At 38.7% G+C, this 20,154-nt stretch overlaps 1 protein-coding gene across 1 annotated transcript in view; it reads left to right on the top strand.

Annotated features, from left to right (window-relative positions):
• The window catches only part of CLVS1 (clavesin 1), an 89,534-nt gene that overhangs the window by 5,857 nt on the left and 63,523 nt on the right, over positions 1-20,154 (top strand). Inside the window, exon 2 of the mRNA XM_063393462.1 lies at positions 17,986-18,160. Within this exon, the coding sequence (XP_063249532.1) occupies positions 17,986-18,160 (175 nt within the window). The remainder of the gene's footprint in view (positions 1-17,985; positions 18,161-20,154) is intronic.

The following is a 20,154-nucleotide window of genomic DNA, read 5'->3' as shown; positions in this document are numbered from 1 at the left end:
ATGGTTCAAGCATTTCATTGACCAATAAATAACTTAGAAGTATGCTGCATAAAAAAAAAATTCGTATTTCATTAGTAAGCTGGTCTGAATTGGTGGCAGAATTCAGGACAGTAGGGGAAGACAGCATGGCATAAGCAGAATATTCATTTCGAAGAGTAACAGATGTGCAAATTAAATGTTGGACAGAGAAGACAAAAAGAAGCTCTGTCTTGAAATGTTTAATTTGCTTGCAGGCAGCAACTTAATTCAGTTAGTAGCATTTATTACAGAAGCCATATTTGGGAAGGCAATTGTAGCCCATATGAATGACAGCAGGATGACATACACAAATGAGAATCCTGGGTCGGGCTGCATAGGGAATCCAAGAAGACAGAGAAAATGTCTGAAAAAGAGAAAGAAAAACAACAGCTGGGAAAGTTAGGAAACATATGTTGAAGAGTGAGAGAAGCCTGACTACAAATTAAAAATAAAATCTATGGAGAGGGATTGGCAATCAAACACATTTTGAGAGGGAAGAGGTGACTGGATGGTGTGGGGCTGAGGGCTGGCTGAAGAGCTGTGAAGGACAGTGCCTGGAGGGAGAAACACAGCTGCAGAAGCTCACCCACAGGATAACACAGGGAAATGTAGGGCAGACGGGAAAGTGGCTCTGTGCCACCTTCCTCCTGTGGTGAAAAGAAGCCACATCCAATTCCCACACTTTATAAAGTGGAAAGAAGGACAGTTGATTAAAAAAAATGCAAACACATATACACAGCAAAAACATAGTCACACACACACATCCCCTGCTTTTCTTCCCAGACTCTCAAAAGACTCAATTTTTTTTTTGCATGAGGATTTATGTCTGGGTGTCAGAAAAGAGAAACTGCATACAGTTGTGATAGCACTTGTCCCTAAAAGAGTGACCCATAGTCCTGTGTGGGCTGTACATGTCATCCTCACAGGTGGGATCTGCAAAAGAACACCATAACAGAGCTACAGCCACAGAATAGTAGGAAGCCAAGCAATGTGACATCCCACATAGTTCTTTGCTCTTTTGAACTTTGGAAACTGCTGGAAACCATGAATGAGTGCTCTTATAAATAGCAGCTTTTTGAGGTGAGGCTTTGTTGGAAGAGACCAGAACACGTTTTTTGTCACAGCACTACTCAGATCAAGTTTTCTAAATATCTAATATTATGATCTCTCTCTAACTTGCCAGCCTAACTAAAAGCAGCTAAGGCAAATTCTGGCATTGCAGCAGGAACAGACTGAAAAGAGTCAGGGAAGGAAAAAAATTAATTCTCTGGCCAGCTATTTCATAAGCTATATGCAGTAGAAGCATCAGAGACGAATGGAAGTACTGAGCTAGAATCCTTAAATACATCTGAAATTTTAAAATTTTAGTACTTCCTCGATATATTATTTCCCCAGGCCATGTTTTATTTTAGATTCTTTCCTCTGAACTTTGAGCCCTGTATCAGTTGCATTTTACATTGAAATATCTTCTTTTTTCACTTTGGTATGTGCTGAGCATCTTCCAATTCCAGTACCCTCCAAACAGCACAAGGGATGTTTGGGAAGTGGTGCTGTTATCAGACCAGGTGATCCCACAGGAGCTACAGCAGGCAGCGTGAGTTTGGTCAGGATGTGAATGTTGTGGCTGCTCAATTCCATGAAATGGCTGAACAGCACACTGGGGCAAATTCTACCCTGTCACCAGCCACCCTGCTTCAGGCATTTCTTTGCCATGGGGGAGGGAGACATGGTTGGTCCTGTGGTTGTTCTGGTGAGAGGGCCATGACCGTGGGAAACTCTCATTGATGTGGGAAATTAGGCAGTACAAGCACCCAGCTGCCACCTACACCTAAAAATTTAACCAAGCAGATAGAGTAGGAGGACAGGGGGAAGGATGGAGAAGTAAAGTCATTGCAATAAATCAGATAAAAAAACTGAATTGTTGAAGATCTTCTGTATTTTGCCTCCTTTGTCACGGTAAAAACAATAAAAGAGTTGGAGCATCGTAAAAATGAGAAAATGGAATAATTTCTTGAAAAAGGAAATTTTGGTCTTAAGTTCTGATTGCACTCTCACAGTTTTTGTTTTTAATAAGTGCAGCAACCCGAGAGGCAGCAAAAAGCAACTATTCCTTGTTCACAGACTGTGATAATCTCAGCTCTGGAAACTTCCTGGAGGGTCCATTTGTTGCAGGGACAGAGGGCAAAGCAAGCCAGTTAGCCTCCTGCTGACACTATTTCCTATGGAACTGCTTAAGAAAACTGTCCATGCTGAGCAAACCCAAGCTAGTAAAGACTCTCTTTAAAGAGAAAGGTAATATGCAAATGTCTTTTTCTTTATAGAGAGGTGGTATCTCCACTTTTCTACTGCAGAGGCTCAGTGGATGGCACATGTCTGTGCATGCATTAACACATGTGGTCCCAGTTTTCTTTCACATGTGCAATATAAATCACAGCACCCTGTCAATTTATGATGCTACAGGTTCAATAACAACCTATTTGAAAAGGGTATATGAAGTATTTATGTAATAACCCATAATATCTCCTTTAGGGACAAAAATTGAAGATTTGGTTGAAAGTGTAAGCTAGTGACTGCCATATTAACATACATAAGAAAAATTACTTGATTTTCAGTGTCATATTAGTATGGTCTCTATTTTTTACCTCACCAACCTGCTGTGTATCAAACCTCTTATCAGGGGCCTGTTCCTGGCAGGAGAACTTTTTGTCTGATCTCATAAACCACTCTCAAGTGTACTTTAAAACACACATATTCTCACATACTGCACCGAGACCTGATGGTCTGAATTCATGAAGCAGGAAGACATTTTTTTAACATTTTTAAACCATTATGTTCTTCACTGTGTTCCAGCTACAAGCTATCCTCATATCTTCCTTTTTTTTTTTTTTCCTACAGGTAGTTCTGTGCCCCTTTCTAGAAAGTTGCAGTCTCATCTCCTCTGGTTTTATAATGTGTCAATAGAGGAACTGAATTCCATAAATTCAGCCATGAGTGAAGTAACATAGGTGAAAAAAAGGGGTAACAACACAAGGTCTCTCCTATGGTGTGATCAGAAACATTTCTTCCCCTTTCCAGGGCTAACCATTTCACTATTTCCTTCCTCCTGGCTGCCTTTCACAGCAAATCCAAGAGATGCCAGTCACGTATTTTAGATATGCACAGATCAATCTACAGAGTATGTGTGCTGCCTACACTGCTTCAGAGTGCTAAGCTATGTGTTAGCACACAGGATTGCTTTTCTATGGGTCTCTCTAACCAGGAGAATCCACACCTGAGTGTGATAACCCTATCTAAGTCATCCTCATCCTCTCCTCTTATCTTGGAGCTGTGATCCTCCAAGCTGTTCCCACTTTGCAAGGTCTCTCCATAAGTCTGCATTGCCTTGCTTTCCCAGGGTAAATCCTACCTGTCTGTTGTATAGGGTCAAAAGAAGAAATATTATTTATATTGAAAGAGAAAGAGACTGATGAAAAATCCTGCTTCCAAATGTACTGTGATATTCATTTGAAAACTAACTAAAAAGGAAGAGGAATAAACTCCGACCTAGGGAGAGATGGTGGGAAATCTTTCCATTTCTTAGGTTCTCATTTACATGTAAGCCACTTCTATCTGGCTCCTGCAATTTAAATTCACTTTTATTCTGATAAAGCCTTCAATTCTGTTTGAATAAAAGAGTTTTGCAAGTCTGGGGAAAATGGCAATTTGTGTATGCTGTGCTACCAATGAATCCCTTCTCTTTTTCCAGCATCTTATTGTTATTCTCTGCTAAAATGTATGCACAGGTACATGCACATTCATTTTCTTTCAGAGAACATTTTATATGAATCATTTAAAAGTACTTCAGGATCATTTTGGGATTTACTTCAGGAAGAGGCTCAGCAGATGTAGGCTCTGTGTTAAAAGCCAAGGAGATTTGTGAGGCACCAGACACACCTGCCGTCACTGGTTTTGCCCTGGCTGACTGGTTTGTATCTACCGGGATTTTCTCACCTCTTGATTTCTTAAATCAGGTGTTCATGGGTAACTGATATTGACTTGGGCACAAAAGGATTTGAGTGCAAAGAATGGACTACAAATGGAATGATATACAGTAAAGTGTTGCCATTGGGGAAGCAAAGAGTCTGGGCTGTATTACAGGAACGTTGTCAGCAGGAGAGCAGTAGTTACTCACCTTTACCCACCTCGACTGTCCTGTAACCTCAGTACTAGCACAAGAGACAGGTCTGAGCTAAGGCAACAAAAGCACAATAGCACAACAAGAAGACTGGAAAATATGACAATGTAATACAAGTTGAAGATAATAAGAGGTGGGATTCAATTATTCCTGTATAAAATAGCTTACCTTAACAAAATGTCGTAGGGAACAGTGGATACATAGAATAAAAGCAAAATTATCCCAAATACTAAACAGAATTAGATTTCCAAATATTAGAAAACATTTTGCAATGACAAAAATACAGGTAACCGTGACATTGTGTGGGCTCCTCATCAGCAATGACAGTACTAATGGGTTTTGCTTCAGACCTTTGCTTAAATACCTTATGACTCAATTTACTTCTCATGTAGAAACAAAAGCAGTGCATTTAGTTAGCTGTTAAACACTGTTGCAAAATATTAACTAAAGCCTAATGAAAGGGAAAGGAGTGGTCAAGAGTTCTGCCAGATCAAGACCAATATCACAGAGAGCCTGAAATGTGTTTTTGTGAAGTGAAACTAACTGCAACATAATTGGAATCATTTTGCAAGGACCTGATCACTTGTAGTTATTCTTTGATACTGCATAAGGCCATTTTAGTAATCTTTTGGTGATATCAAAATATTGTCTAGAATAAAGAGTAATATGTACTACAATTACTTCTATGAAAATTAATTCTGCTCTTGTAACAAATGTGTCCTAAGGCTGTGCAGAGATCTATAAAATGGACTGTCCTTACCTAATTTTCCCCTTTCAATATAGTCTAAACTGTAAAACAGTAACATACAAAAACAGGACTACCAGTGTAGTATTAAGAAACGTGGCAATTTTAACAAATCATCCCATGATACCTTGAAAACCTCTCTGATGACATCTCCCATGCAGGCTTTGCAACTTAAGAAAAGTTAAAAGTTAAAGATTTTATGTGGTTTTTGTGGTGGTGGTTTTTTGTTTGTTTGTTTTGTTTTTGTTTGTTTGTTTTGGTTTTTTGTTTTTGTTTTTTGGTTTGGTTTGGTTTTTGGTTTTGTTTTGGTTTTGTTTTTGTTTTGGGCGTTTTTTGGGTTTTGTTTGTTTGTTTGCTGTTTGTGGGGTTTTGTTTGTTTTGTTTTGTTTTGGTTTTTGTTTTGTTTTTGTTTTTCTGGAAAAGAAAATATGAAAAATTAGATATTTCTTGGTAAAAAAGCTAGTATGAATGACTGCATGTAAATGTTTTCCACAAACAAGAGGAAGTAAAAACAAGGAGTGATTTGTTTGTTCAAGATTTACACATTTGCCCCTAATATCAAGTTTTTCTTCTGGAATTTTTCTCAAGACCATGTAACTATATTTGCTGTGGGAATATCTGCTGATCCTTTTTCTGCCTCTTTTTGGCTGCCTTTTGACAAAACAGGGCCACCCTGCTGTCTTGTGTCTTTATTTCAGTGCTTGTGTTTGGAGTAAAAGACCTGGGTGCTCCCAGTTCCAGAGCTGCTTCCTTCAAATACCAACATAGGGTCTGGCAGGACATCACTGTGCATTGAGCTCAAAAGCACTGATTTTTATGATTGATCCATAATCAATGCTTTTTTGATTATGTTCTGAACTTAATTCTTACATATGTTTCTTCATTAATAATTATTCTCAATTGAAATAGTGGTATAGAATCAGGACTTCAATTAATCACATTTCTTCAGTAATTCTCTGTATTGATTGTGTGAAAATTCTTATTAGAGGCGTGAAAAATATTTTGAATTAATTATTTTAGCTTCATAATAAAAGGAAATATAAGCAGACATATAAGAGTATAAATTGCATTCTCATTTAACAGTTTCCAGTTGTTTAGAAACTTGAAATGCACCCTTTTCCCCTAGAAACAGCAAACCAGAAACAGCAGTTGCCAGAAAGAAGAGACTAAATCTCCACTCATATAAATATACTCTACTGTTTAGAGGTCAGAGTAATTTAGGAGGTTGCTGATAACTTCTTTAATAAGAAATTAATGAAACTTTTATTTCAGAATTTTTAACACTTCATATGAAATCCTCTTCTCAGCTAATCTCCCTTTAATAGTTTACAAACCACTTAGATTGTTTTTTCACTGGAAATTCCCAAGAAAATTTGATGCTCTCCCCAAAATAATTATATAATATTCTTATTCCAAGGCAAAGACTACACTGCCCCTGCAACACTCATCTGTACCCTACTGGACATTGCTGGCATGTACCATAAAACTGCCCTGGCTTCAGGGGAATGAGGATATCAGGCTGGGCTTCTTTTCTCCATTTCCATACATCCAATACGAGGCTCCACAATTCTATTTCTGCTCCGTTTAGGATCTCAATTTAAGCAGTTACTACCCACTATTGCTGCTGGTATGCTACACCAAGGTCTACCCCATCCCATTCAAGAAAAATCCTTCCTGCTGCTAGATCACAGAATTAAAAATCTTAGCCAAAAGGCAGAGTTTCTTTCAGAAATTTAAGGTTTCAAATCCAGATACTGAACTATAGGTAAGGCATTGATTTTTTTCAGGTAGATTGACAGATCTTTTTTCTCTTTTTTTTTCTTTTTTCTTTTTTTTTTTTTTTTAATAATGGAGAAGTAATGTACTAAACCTCTGCATTCACATAAATTGAAGTACTCAAAAATTATGAATACTGGTCTTATGGTTTTAAAATAAGTTTAAATTTCCCTTTTGTGTTTATCTAAAATCATACTTTAAAAATCGATTTTAGCTTATTTTGTCCATTGATCCTGCACAAAGACATTTTGAAAACAGTTGTGACCCTGGCAGTTTCTAATTTTCAAATTGCAGCCTGAACTTTAAGATTTTTGTTCCATAATTCTGTCATCTGCTTTGAGAAGGCCAGCCTCAGCACTGTTGTATTTCTAAATGAGCTGGGCCAGTAACATTAATTTGTTCAAATTGCTGCTTTGGAAAAATTTCAGAGGAGTTATTCTAGGCTCACATCTTTTCCCTTTGTCCTTCAATTCTCTCAGAAAACTGTAATTTGCAACCTGAAGGCCAAACAAACACCCTCAAAACCCCATTCCAAAGGACTATTTTTTTCAAAGGAACCTTGTACATCCTCATTCCTCAGCATCAGGTGGTTGTAGCCATCTCAGGATCTCAACATTTTTTATTTCTTAAAACCCAACCAATTCTGCCTAAATAGTAGTAAAATCCACGGAAAATGATTTGTAGCTTTAGTTAGGTTTTAGGTTTGCTCCATTGTTGCCACTAAACAAAAATACCCTTAATGAAAGGCTTGTAATACCACATGGAACAACACTGGTGATATTTGGTTTCTGCATTCAGTAATTCCTCTCCAAAAAGAGCAATTGTCACATTTTCTGGAGATGTTACAGTGGTGGTCAGTAATGCTGCCTACAGAATTGCATTCCTAAGGTTTCTACTGCAACATTGTATGGTTGAGACTGATGGTGTCATTCCATCATTTTCATTTTCTACCAGCTACTTATAAAATTCACTCAGTTATCATATTTTGTGGATTGACATACTGGGGAGTCATGTTTCCTTGGAACCCAGACCTCCCAGAGCAATTCTGTCAGCTGTAGTCCACAAAGAGATTGGATACCCAATGAACTCTGGGGTAAACTTGGAGAATGTGAGTAAAAAGACATACCTTTTTTAAATTTCACTGGTGACATGTCATCAGACTCTTCATTGCTGGTTGGATCACAACCTATTTTTATCTTGCTAAAGTTTCTGTACAGTCTTCTACAGAAGTGACTTATTTACTCTTTCTGTGGAGAAAAAAATAAATCTGCTTTTTAGGGGGGAATGATTTTTCTATTCATTCCTTCACTTTTGTCAATGAAGTTGTGTGAAATATGATCCACTCAAAAGCAGCTAGGGTGAAAATGCTCATTTTTCTTGAGCTTCATGGCACTACATATCCTTTTCAGCATAACTGTGCAAAGTGGTTTCTTTGTGGCTGGCAGCACCATGATTCTATATACTTTTATCAGTCTTTATTATATAAATCTAGGCTGTTTTGGTTTTTTTTTTCCTGGTCCTTCTCTCCTGTTCACTTGAATCATTATAACAAGTTTTCAACATTGTTTCTGTAGAGACATGCAGTTAATTTTTTCTAGATTGATGTCTTATGAATCTTTATTGCATCTGTTTTGAGTTCCCCAGTGATTATTTCTAGATCAATAATATCAAGTTCCTCCATCTTGTCAGCTATATCAAAGTTGCTTATTGTTCCAGTGGGAAACCTCTATGATATATAATACTTGACACAATTTTTCATTTATTTATAAGACATTATTAGAATATTTTCATGTCTGTCCTTTATGTGCCCTGAGGGGCTCCAGCTAAAACAAATTATAAACCTTATTGTGATTGGCATGAGTTTTGTACATATTTCTAATATCTGCTGCTTTCACTGCCCATATTTAGGTACAGACATAAGCCAAAGTACCTAGGCTTTGATCTTCTGACCTGATCTTGGCCTGATTTAACAGCCAGTTTAGGTGTTTACTAATATATACTTGCATTTCTACTTTCTGCCACTTCTTGTCATGTCTTGGTAACCTCTTACCCAGTATCTCTCAAGAGATACATTTTTCAAGGCTTTCTGGACTGAGTAACCAGGTGCTATTTGAATGTCCACTAACAATAATATGACTTTTGTCATTCTAAACAGCACTCTCAAAATATGTGCATTGGTGAGCAGTTATTTGAATTTAACTTTACTATTTGATCTTGTCATCATTGAAGTCTGATGTAAGAGTGACTGATTGTAAGCAAAAGGACAATTAGATAATTTTCTTGGAATTCTTTAAGGTAAAATATGTAAGTATGCCATTTGGTTGGGTAATAAAAGATCTTCCTGTGAACATTTTATTAATTTTTTTTTAAATACAGCTGAAGTTTCATTTTGCAAATAAAAAGGGTCCTGATACTTTAGAAAGAAAGCAGGATTTGCAAGTGGCAAAATTATGTTATTATAATGCCCAGTAGTAATATTGTTTTGGCTGACAGGTGAGGTAAATGGTGGTGGGACAAAAAATAAATCAAAAGTAATGTAGGGTAGTGAAGATTAGCAAACACTGTGGAAAACTCTAGAACGACCTAGAAAAGCAGCATTATTGTGTAAAGAAGTCCAAGAAAATATTGGATTTCAATATTTGGCCACATCTGATATGGAGATTCTTCACCCTTTCTTAACTCTATCACTTTTATCTGGATTTTCAATCACTTTTAACCTTTTAAGAAAGGCATTGTGTTGTTATGGACAGCATAATTAAAAAGAGTACTTAATGTGCAGTGGTGGCCAGAAAAGTTAATGAAGTGTTAGGCTGCATTAAAAATGAGATGGAGAACAAATAGGCAAAGATAACCAATTCTTTTATGCATGCTGATATTCCAAACTCACCTTGAATATGAAATTCACTTTACACTGTATTATTTCAAAAAGAAGGGTATGTAAAAAATATAACTATCTGTCCAAAGAAAAAGACAATGAAAGGAATTCGTTAGTGTTATGAACAAGTGAGGTGACTGCATCAGGAGAGGACAAAAAGCTCCAGGCTATTTCAGGTGGGAAGATTTTGAAGATGCAGAGGAGATATAACTAGAGGGGACACAGTAGAATCACACAGAGGAAACATGATATCAGGGAAACTGAATCAGTGGTGCCATTTGTACCTTCCAATAACAAAGCAAAGGAGCTGTATAATTGCTTTCAGCCATCAAACAGTAGCCTCATAATGTTCAAAAGAAAATCCCTTCCCATTCTGTAATGAAAAATTAACTTGTGAAATGCAATGGTGCAAGAAATTGAGCAAATAGATAGTGTGATGCAAGGATGGATTTCAGTGCCAAGAGGGAATAAGAAAAGGCTATGCAATCACACAGAGTAAAATAAACAACAGAGATCATCAATCCTCGTGCTTCTAGCCATAGCCATTCATGTACCAGCTATTTGTTTTGTTCATTATTGCTACAGCTGTGCTTTGAGGAAACCATCACAAAATTGGTGAGATCACCATAGGAGATTAAAAACTACCTCCTAAACGGGATCCTGATCTGTGTGTTACCACATGACATCTCCTAAATTCCTAACAGTGGAGGGCACTAACCTGAAACCTCCATGGACTCCCTGGCTCTGCTCATGCTGGAATGAGCTCTTTACCCATCTTCCCCATGCTCCTCACAGGGGACACTGCCTTTGGGAATAGCCAGGCAAATTACAGCAGTGGCTCTGTCAAACTGATTTATTGATTGCACTTAGGGGCTGTAGTATAGGGCGTTTAATAATTTCCACAATATCATAACACACTACCTGTGATTGTCATTTATTCCTTCTCAACGGAGAAATTTACACAATGTGCAAGCATGACATGGCCCTGGGTACTATAAAGGTGAGAAAATCACCAATGTGTATCTCAGAAATACTTAATTCCTAAAGGAATAAATCAAACGCACAGCCAGAGTGACAGTCCTATTGCACCCGAGATTGAATTCTGGCCTTTTCTGTCAGCAGCATGCTGCTGAGCAGAGTTGTACACTGCTCATGGGAGGCCAGCCAAGCCCAGCTGCATCCACAAGAACTCCTGAGGAACAGTCAAAGAGAACTTGTGCTGTGATAGGTTGCCTGCTCTGTTTGGGATCAAGTTTCTGGAGAGCTCTGGGAGGGATTTTTTTGAACTCTCCAGAGTGTAACAGTTCTGTGCTTTATCTTGGACTGATCCCCTGCTAAATGTTGTGACACTTCTGTGGGCTGAGGCAAAGGGAAAAACAGATGCCAGCTCTGTGGAAGCCAGTTCTATCATGTGTCTGAAGAGCTCCACCAGCAGAAGTACCCCTCCCAAAACCCAGGGTCTGTGAAGGTCCCTGTTTGTCAGCCAAATTACATGTAAGAAAGGGTCCTTGCTCAGTCACATGAACATCAGGGACAAAGTATTCATTTGGAAAGGGTGCCCACAGTATGAATGAGTGCATGTAGGAGGAGGTTTGTAGCACAGACTTGAATGCAGAGCATGTAATTCGTGGGCTGCTGGTTGCTATGGAGTCCAACTGAAGTGGAAAGTGATGGCAAAAATACCTCATAACACTTTTATGGACAAGAACCTCTAGCAGAAACATAACAAGGGAAAATTTTTATATTTTCAGGGAAGTCACTGAGAGGTGATTTTTGCATGATAAAAAAAATGCAATTTTTTTTTTCTCAGACTTGTACATTTCCTCTTCAGTGGCTGTGGCAGAGGCTTCCAGCTCACTCTAAGCAGGAATTCAAAGCCAGCCAGATATCTGTGTGTGAATGACTTTCATTCAGTTATAAACTAAGCCATGCATTTCTAACATTAGAAATGTGAAATACAGTTCAGGTCTCAGCTTAGTCTATGCTATTCTTTGTATCCAACACATTGCTGGACTAAGCACTTCTGAAGAAAAAAACAGTGCACCTATCTATCCAGTCTGTTGTCGTGGATGTAAAGTTACTTGTGATTTTTATTTATAGAATGACATAGATGCTGTGGGGAAAAACTTGCTATCTTTTTGTTACAAAACAGGAGAGATGCTTGTTTGAAGCTGACATACTGGAACAACCAAAGATAGCTACACTGGATGCGACAGAAGAATTTATTTGGAGCTCTGACATTAACTTAATGCAACCCATGTTTTACTCAGTAGGAGTTTCCTGTGCATGTATTCTGTTTTGACAGAGAAATAATAATAAAAAAGAAAGTATGCAATTTAGCTTGGGCATGACAAAGAAGGGTTTGGTGTTATATACAAAATATAAAAAAATAGCCTTATATTGTGTAATAATTTTTCCAGTTTGCATGTCAGTGAATTATTAATATTTCTTGCAGCTAGCAAGTTTATATGGCTTTGAATTGTTCTATGAAGAAAGTTACTGACAGCAGGCCAAAATATTCTTTGTGAGCATTTGCTGCTAATGCAACCCTTTCCTCTGTGAATTGCAGGCAAACTTTGCTAATTTCTGCACAAATATCTGCTTTTCAGACCTCAGACAGAGGAGACAAGCCTTTTTCAGTGCATGACTCAGCTGTGAGCTCCTCTGTTTGACTGTTCATCTTCTCTAGTGCAGGATTAGTCAAGTGAGTCACCATATTCATTTGTGATTCTTCATTTTGAACTTCTTCCTGATTATTCTTTAGTCAAGGGCTACCCTGCATTGTGCATGGTTCATATGAGAGACCTTTCCTCACCAGAAGTGAGGAAGAAGCTGTGAAGATCAGGTCTTGCAGCAGCTAGAGTGACTGCCATTTCCCTCTGATGCCAGAGAGGCACGGTAGTTACCCATGAGTTTGAATCAAGACATGAATCCTTAAGGACTGTGTGTTAGTAATTTCCAGTACTGATTTCAGTAGGGGTGAGGTTTAATTTTCTAAAATAAATATGCACATTAAAAATACACAGATGTTTTCCAAGAATACAATAATAGAAGTTGGGAGCATTGTTATCAATACTTCATGAGCAGAAAGGAGAATTTAATCTGATGAAATAAATGACTTATTATGATTTGTGAGCACCTTTTCAAAGCCCACTGTTGACTGGACTCCAGGGGCTTTGTTTTATTCATATTTTATGAATGATATATCTTGGCTATGTTTGGGAACAATTAAAAATGTGCCTTCCTGGGTTCTTCTTGTCCCCCTGTATGGATCTGCTGTGTTGCTCATGTCTCTCTTTCTAAGCTTTTCACAGAATCATGGACTCATTTAGGCTGGAAAAGTCCTTTAAGATCATTGAGTCCAACTGTGAAGCCAGCTCTGCCCAGTCCACCAATAAAACCTGCCCCTTCATGCCACACCTACACGTCTTCACATGTCTCCAGGGCAACCCTTTCAGTGAAAAAGCTTTTACTATCTAAACTTCTTCCAGAATAAATTAAGGCCCTTTCCTCTTGTCCTGTCACTTGTTACCTGAGAGAAGAGACCGACCCCACCTTGACACCTCATTTCAGGTAGCTGGAGAGAGGGAAGCTCCCATGAGCCTTCTTTTCTCCAGGCTAAACACCTTCAGCTCCTTCAGCCACTCCTCACAAGACTTGTGCTCCAGACACTTCACCAGCTCCATTGCCCTTCCATAGACCTGCTCCACACCTCAGTGTCCTTCTTGTAGTGAGGGACCCAAAACTGAACATAGGATTTGAGATGCAGCCAGCTTCTTGAACTTGGATTAGCTCAAATAATTTGGGGCAACCTGAAGATATGTTTCTGGTTCTTCTTTCTGCTTCCTCTTCTGTTTTTTACTCCCAGTGGGAATCCTCCTAACAGGGCAGTGTCAGCTCTCCCCACTTAGAAGCTAAATATGCATTTTTGCTCTCGGTGATTTTTTGTGCATGGAGAGAACAAAGCAAGGTGTGGTCTCTTACTTGATCTGTATCTATTCCATATTTGCAGCTTGCCAAAAGTTATAGAGCTTTGGCCACCTTTTAGTATTAGAGGAGAGAGGCTCTTACTACATATTAATTTAGGGATGTTAAGCTGAATTATCTGCAACTGCCAAGATTGAAGCACTGGTCCAAGATTTTTTAGTCTGCTGTCTTGTGGGACAGTCAGGATTTGTTGTGACAGTTCGTTTTTGCTTACTACCAGACAATCTTAATGGTTTCAGCTGCCAGTACTTCTGTCCATTTGTACTTTTAACTATCTGAATAATCCAAATAATTTCACTAGCATGCCTGAAACAGAGCCTGTGCTTAGTTATTCAGAAAGAGTAATGTCAAAAGCCTTTACTGATGCTGTCTTCTCCAAAATGTATCACTTTCTTTCAGTATGTCTTAGTTGACCTCTTATTTTCCAACAGTCCCTCATCTTTGTTATCCACGGATCTCTTCAAAATGACTGGTGGCATATACATGCAAATAGATCATTTAATTTCCTTGCAATGTCTTTATCCCCTTTAATTGTTCCCATTGCACCCTGGTACTCCACTGAGCCTTCTGGTTCTCTCACAGCCTGCTTACCCCTCTTATAATTAAGTAATTTCTTATTATTTATTTTCATGTTATGCCTTTGGCTAATCTGCCCACCAAATCCCTCAGCTAAACCATTTACATTTCTTGCGTTACATTATTGTTCTTTACCACTAGCTTATGTTGGGCTAACTTCCCATTTTCCAAAGGGTATTTGAAGAGCCTCTTTTGTGGTACCTTTCCATTCAGCCAAGGCAGATAGGCACACTCTCTCCCTCCTCCTTTTTCTCTTCCTGGGGCTTGTGCAAATCTTTTGTAACTCATTAGTGGCTCACTTCAGTAGGCCCCATGCTGAATCCTTGCAGGACCTTACACATTTCCCTTTGTGTAATTGTAATTTATTTCTTTTTTTTTTTCTCCTGTGTAAGGGTTAATCTGGTGAGGAGGGGGGTTAGAGGAGGGGAAGGGCACATTAAGCAAAGGAACAAAAGAGGTGGACTAATAAAAAGTGGTTCTGTGCTCATGCATAGAAAATTATTTGGATGCAAATCAGTCACACAGCTGAATGATTTGTCTCAAAGTCCCAAGACTAGAGAGCAGAGGGCTTCAACCTCAAGTGGCACTCTGTCTGATTTCTATCCAGGCTCTGTATTCACAGAACAGTGTGTCTGCAAACAACCCACCTGGAGGACTGGTGTGCTGCTTTCATGTCTCCCTGTACTCATCAGAAAAACGTCTTTGTGTTCATTCTGAATTATGTCCTACACCATGTCTTCAAAATGCAAATACATAAAGAGGGAGGGACATAGGCAGGGACAGCCAGATTAGTTGCAAATTAAGGAAATTGAGTGCTATATCTCCCAGGTAAATAATTTCTACTGAAAGTACAGGAAAGTACAGGAGAGCAATTACTTCATAAATTGGCAATATATTTGAGTGGACACTCAAAGACTGAAATTCCTCAGCACAGGCTCCGAGGGGAAGACTTTGCACTGAAATATATCCATTGTCATTTAGAGTTTGGGTGGATTACAGAAGATGTCTTGTATCCACCATTTGCAGGCAACCCCACTAGAATCATTACACAAACTTTAAAATTATCAGTGCCAGCAGGATCATGAATATAAGTTTGAATGTACTCTTAAGAAAACTTCTTCCCACAAATGAAGGATGAAACCTTCATTTGTCACCATGTGGCCATATTTTCACACCTTTGTTGATAAAAATCATTCAGTTCATTCCAAGTTTTGCTACTGTGGGATTAAGGTCGTGGTTATTCCATCTTCCCCAGTGTAGTCAAAGATACAATTTTGACTTGATGCCTACAAGAGTGCAAGGAAGGTTGGCATGTATGTGAAGATGCTTTTGGAGCCACTGCATATGTCTGGGAGCTTCCATGGGGCAGTTCTGTGGAAGGCTGACCACTCTGAAGGAGGATACTGGGGAGGTATAGGGTATAGTAAGTAGATATGATCTAGGGGTATGTTCTGGTTTAGGGAAAATTTGGAAGAAAACTTCCAAAGAGCTCTGCTTATAAAGCAAATTCAAGGGGTCCCTCCCCCAGCTGGTTCAGGAAATTTTTTTCTTGGAGAAAAGTGGAAAAAAAAAGTTTTTTTAACAAGTAAAGTATTCACAAGCATAAAAAAAAATAATGATATTAAACAATGGAACCTCTCACTGTTCTGAAGAGATGGCAAATTCCGAAGGTCCTTGTTGTGGGCTGTAGCTCGGCTTGCTCAGTCTCTTATCAGTCCCTCCTGCACTGGAAAATGCTGTGCTCCAGCCCTGTGTTTTTTTGGGTTTTCAGTCCACAGCAGGCTGATCAGTTCCAAGGAAAAGAAAAGCCACAGTCTGGGGAACTTCTCTGCCTCAGCTAGCTAAAAAAACTAACTGCAAAGGAGAGCTCTCTCCCACTGTCCGTGCTGCAGACAGTCCGAGAGAGAGAATGTGTGGGAGAAAGTGCAGTTTCTGAAAACAAACTGGGTGCTTCTCTTCCCCCCCTTCACTCTTGGAACCAGGCTTAAAAGTGCAGAACTTAATAACATAAAGAGAAAACAGCTTAAACACAACAGACAACTGGAGATACAAGTGACATAAAGTCACCCTAGGACAGGGCATATTTCAGTTTTTTCGCCATTGGAAGTGTGGTCATCTGATGCTGCTGCTCAAAAGTCATCACCCATTTCAGCTAAGCAGTAAGTAGTAAATCACAAGTTTTCAAAATAAATTTAGACTAAAAGTACATGTCAATTGCCAGTCCAATCAATATGCCTTCACCTGGAGTACTCCTTCATTTTAGCTGTTTAGCAGAGCTTCCCTACAGGATTTGAAAAGGTCAGGGTTGTCCTTTAACAGTAAATGAGGGAGAGGTGACTTGGTATGCCACAAGAACAATATTAGGTATCTTTAAGGTAAATTTATTGCCCCAGAAATTATACTTCAGAGAAGCTTCTAACTTTTGCAGAAAGGCAGAGTGAAGAAGCAGCTTTTCCAAGGGATCAGGTCTTTAGAGATGGAACGTACATTTCCGCTCAAAACCTGCTGAGAGAAAAGAGAAAGAATCAGAGAACACTTCACCCTTTATTTTAATAGAAATTTACCATGTGTTGATGCCATTCAGGGGTAGAGGTCGATGGTAGAGAAATTTGTTTTGACAGCACATACCTTTTTTCTCTCAGGCAGAATTTGAAACAATGCTCTTGAAATTTTGGGAGGATTTGTTTTAAATTAATGAAAACAGCAGAAAAGAACTAAATTAAAATCTCCACAGGAGAACACGGTATGAATCTGCCCTGTAAAAGACCTCAGACCTCATGAAAACTTGAGAATTATACTGAGGTAAAGCAGATTGCACTAGCAGTATATTACAATTTCATTTTACACAAGGTTAAGCTGCACTTTGTGAAGCTTTCATTGCTTGTTTCTCCCTAATAGAATGTATTGTTTCTAAATCATCTTAATATGAAGGACAGATGAGGAGAGCACCTAATACAACTTTGGTAAAAGTAGGGACTAGTCATCAAGGTGTCCAAGGCTTACTTTTGTGAAATGGAAGTAGTGAGAAAACGGAAGTAGTAAGCAGCCCGGGCTTCCCAGTGCAGACTTTCACATTAAAGAAAACATTTTCTTTCCTTTCAGCATTTTTTTTCTCTTTTACTTGTTATATGCTTCAGGCCCTCCAAGGTTTTTAGTTACTCTCCCAGAGCTGAGGGAAGCCTTGTGGCCAGCCTATTGAAGCTGATAATTAATAAAGAGTTCTCATTTTGAGAGGACGTAGCCATTTTTCATGTTGCATTTGGTTTGCAAAAATAAGGCAACTGTCAAACTTTATTGTGTAAAGCCTTGGATCGTTCCCTACACTCAAGCAGGAAGGCACAGAACCTGGTTGTAATGATATCTTTTATATTACTATTGTCCTGATTTATTTCCTTTTCTGAAAATAAGGGAAATAAAAAACTGGTAAGAAAAAGGGAAGCAAACTGATAAAGTATATCCAAATGTGCAAGGACTTATATTGATAGCTTGAAATTGTTTCATTTCAGCACAGACAAATAGTTTCCCAATGTAGCTTTGCTAAAATCTATTGTAAGAACTGCTAGCAAAATTGAGGAGATCTCATTCAGAGTTTATTTTATCCATCAGTGAGCAGGATTTATCACATCAAGCAGTTTTGGAGCAGGAGCTCTTTAAAGACACCTCTGAAACAACTCTTTTTCTAGGTAATTCTACCAGAATAAATCCCTGTCTCTCACTCATGCCCCACCCACAGCAAAACTGAATGTCTTGAGATTTGAAGATTACTGCAACCATTGATTTTTTTTTTCTTCTTTTTTTTTTTTTTTTTTTTCTTTTTTTTTTCTTTTGCTTTAGGAATTCCTTTATTGATATCCTTCGGGCTATTCTACTTTCCTTGGAAGTGCTCATTGAAGATCAGGAGCTTCAGATAAATGGCTTCATTTTAATTATAGACTGGAGCAACTTCTCCTTCAAGCAAGCCTCCAAGCTCACACCGTCTATCCTCAAACTGGCTATTGAGGGGTTACAGGTAGGTGGAGGATAACACATGTACCTGCAACTTTTATTGCTACAAACAGTGATTTTTGCTTCATCAGGCACTGAGCAAAGTGAAAGGAGGAGAAAATCCAGAAAGCTTTAAAGTTCCATCCACTTGCAGCATAGATTGATTTTCAGACATCTCATTTTGTCTGTCTTACACATTTATTTCAGCTGTAAATCAATGTAGCCAGTATCTGCATTACTTATCACAGCATTAAGAAGGAGGGTTAGAGATTTGAGGTTTAATCCATCAGAGAATTTGGTGAGGATTAGAATCCAGCAGTGTCTGCCTTCTGGAGTGTGCAGTACACATGCAAGCACGTGTGCATGCAGAGAGAGGGTAACAGGAGATGAGAGCAGATCCCTCAGCAGATGGAAGTGCTGTGTTGTGTTCAGGGGATGCATTTGGGTTGGATGGAAATGAGGAAGAGGGAGGACAGGCTCCTGTTGTGCCCTCATTCTGACTGCCTTCATTTGTCACACAGGATCTGTTACTTTATGCTTCGGACTGTTTAGGGGCTGCACGTCGACCTGGTGCTTGCAGATAAACTGCAGCAAGCCAAAACCACGTGCTCTTGTGGGGTCAGGTAGAAAGTGAGGACAAGGCAGCTAGGATCTGATGGGCCAACCTGAGGAGGGAGCAGCCTGAGGATAAACTGTGGTGCTCAGAGAGGACTTCAGCCCCTTCCACTATAGAGTCTGGCCCATCTGTGGTGTTAGACTTCAGATGGACTTTTAAATGCGAGGTAGTTTTACATAACATTGTTATTTGAGGACATTTGACTCAAATGCCCTCAAATCCAAGGACTATTTAGGTTGGAAGGTTGGAAGGTTGAAAGAAGTGCTGGACATCACTTTGTCTGTCTCCCTGGTCAAAGCAGGGATGACTTCAATCTTATACCAGCTTGCTCACACGTTTTCATGGAGCTACATATTTAAAAGGAGACATAAGTAATGATTTTTTTTTCTTGCTTAGTACTTACCAGATATCCTATTTTCATAAACACCTCAAGAAAAATTCTCTCTGGTGCATGCATTTCTATTTTAAGTTATATACCAGAAGGAACAATTTGTTCATTAAATTTTTTGACTAGCAAATTATCTACAAGTAGATCATGATTGTGTCTGCTTTGTTTTATTATTCAAAAATGAGGTAGAAAAATCTGCTGGCAGTTTTAAGCCTGTGTTCCCCTTTGTGAGGAATTTTCATCTATTCTAACAAATTAGGAAGTCAAGCTGTGCAATTAGTCCTTAGGACAATACCTTATCTTCTCCTGCAGATACAATCTCTTCATACAGAATAACATTCTGTGGTTCAAAAAAACTTTCTAGTCAGAAGGAAGAAAAAGCCAAGTGACATTCATAAGTAAATCAAATTCTAGCAAAGCCTCCTTGTGCCTGCCCATATTTTGCTTTTCCATCTATTCAGTAAGAGGCCAGTCCAGACGTCATCCCATCTGATTTCTGGCCATGGCACTGCCAGGTTGTCTGCCTCCAGGTTATTTGCATTTTCTGGAAACAATACTGGAAGTACTGAAGCCTGGGATTACCAAAGTTGATTTTATAATTCTGTCATTAGCCTGACATCCTGTGCTGTGCAATTCAAGGAGGCTGCCTTTCTTGAGTATGCGTGTGCATTTAATTTCTTATTTAAACTCAGTTTACTGTTGTCTTCTCCAGGATTAGTAAAAAATATGACTCTCTCTGAAAGTACAAATTCGGATAACGTGTCCTAAACTTAGCTAACCACAGGCTTTGTGAGTAGTAGGAGTCGTGAATGCTGCATTCCTTTTCACCATTTTCAGAAGCAAGTCATTCATGCTTATAGAGCACATATTTAGCATACAATGATGGTGAGACCTTTTTAGTTTGGGGGGTTTTTTGCTGTCACCATTGCTGTTGAACTGCCATCATTGAGACTTTGTTCTATTATCATTTTAAAAGAACTAATGACATCCAAATGTAAAATTTATGTGAAATCCA

This window comes from Prinia subflava, chromosome 1 (genome assembly GCF_021018805.1).
Source record: "Prinia subflava isolate CZ2003 ecotype Zambia chromosome 1, Cam_Psub_1.2, whole genome shotgun sequence".
NCBI classification, from domain to species: domain Eukaryota; kingdom Metazoa; phylum Chordata; class Aves; order Passeriformes; family Cisticolidae; genus Prinia; species Prinia subflava.
Note: the sequence above shows the minus strand (reverse complement) of the source record. Positions and strands in the feature narration are given on the sequence as shown.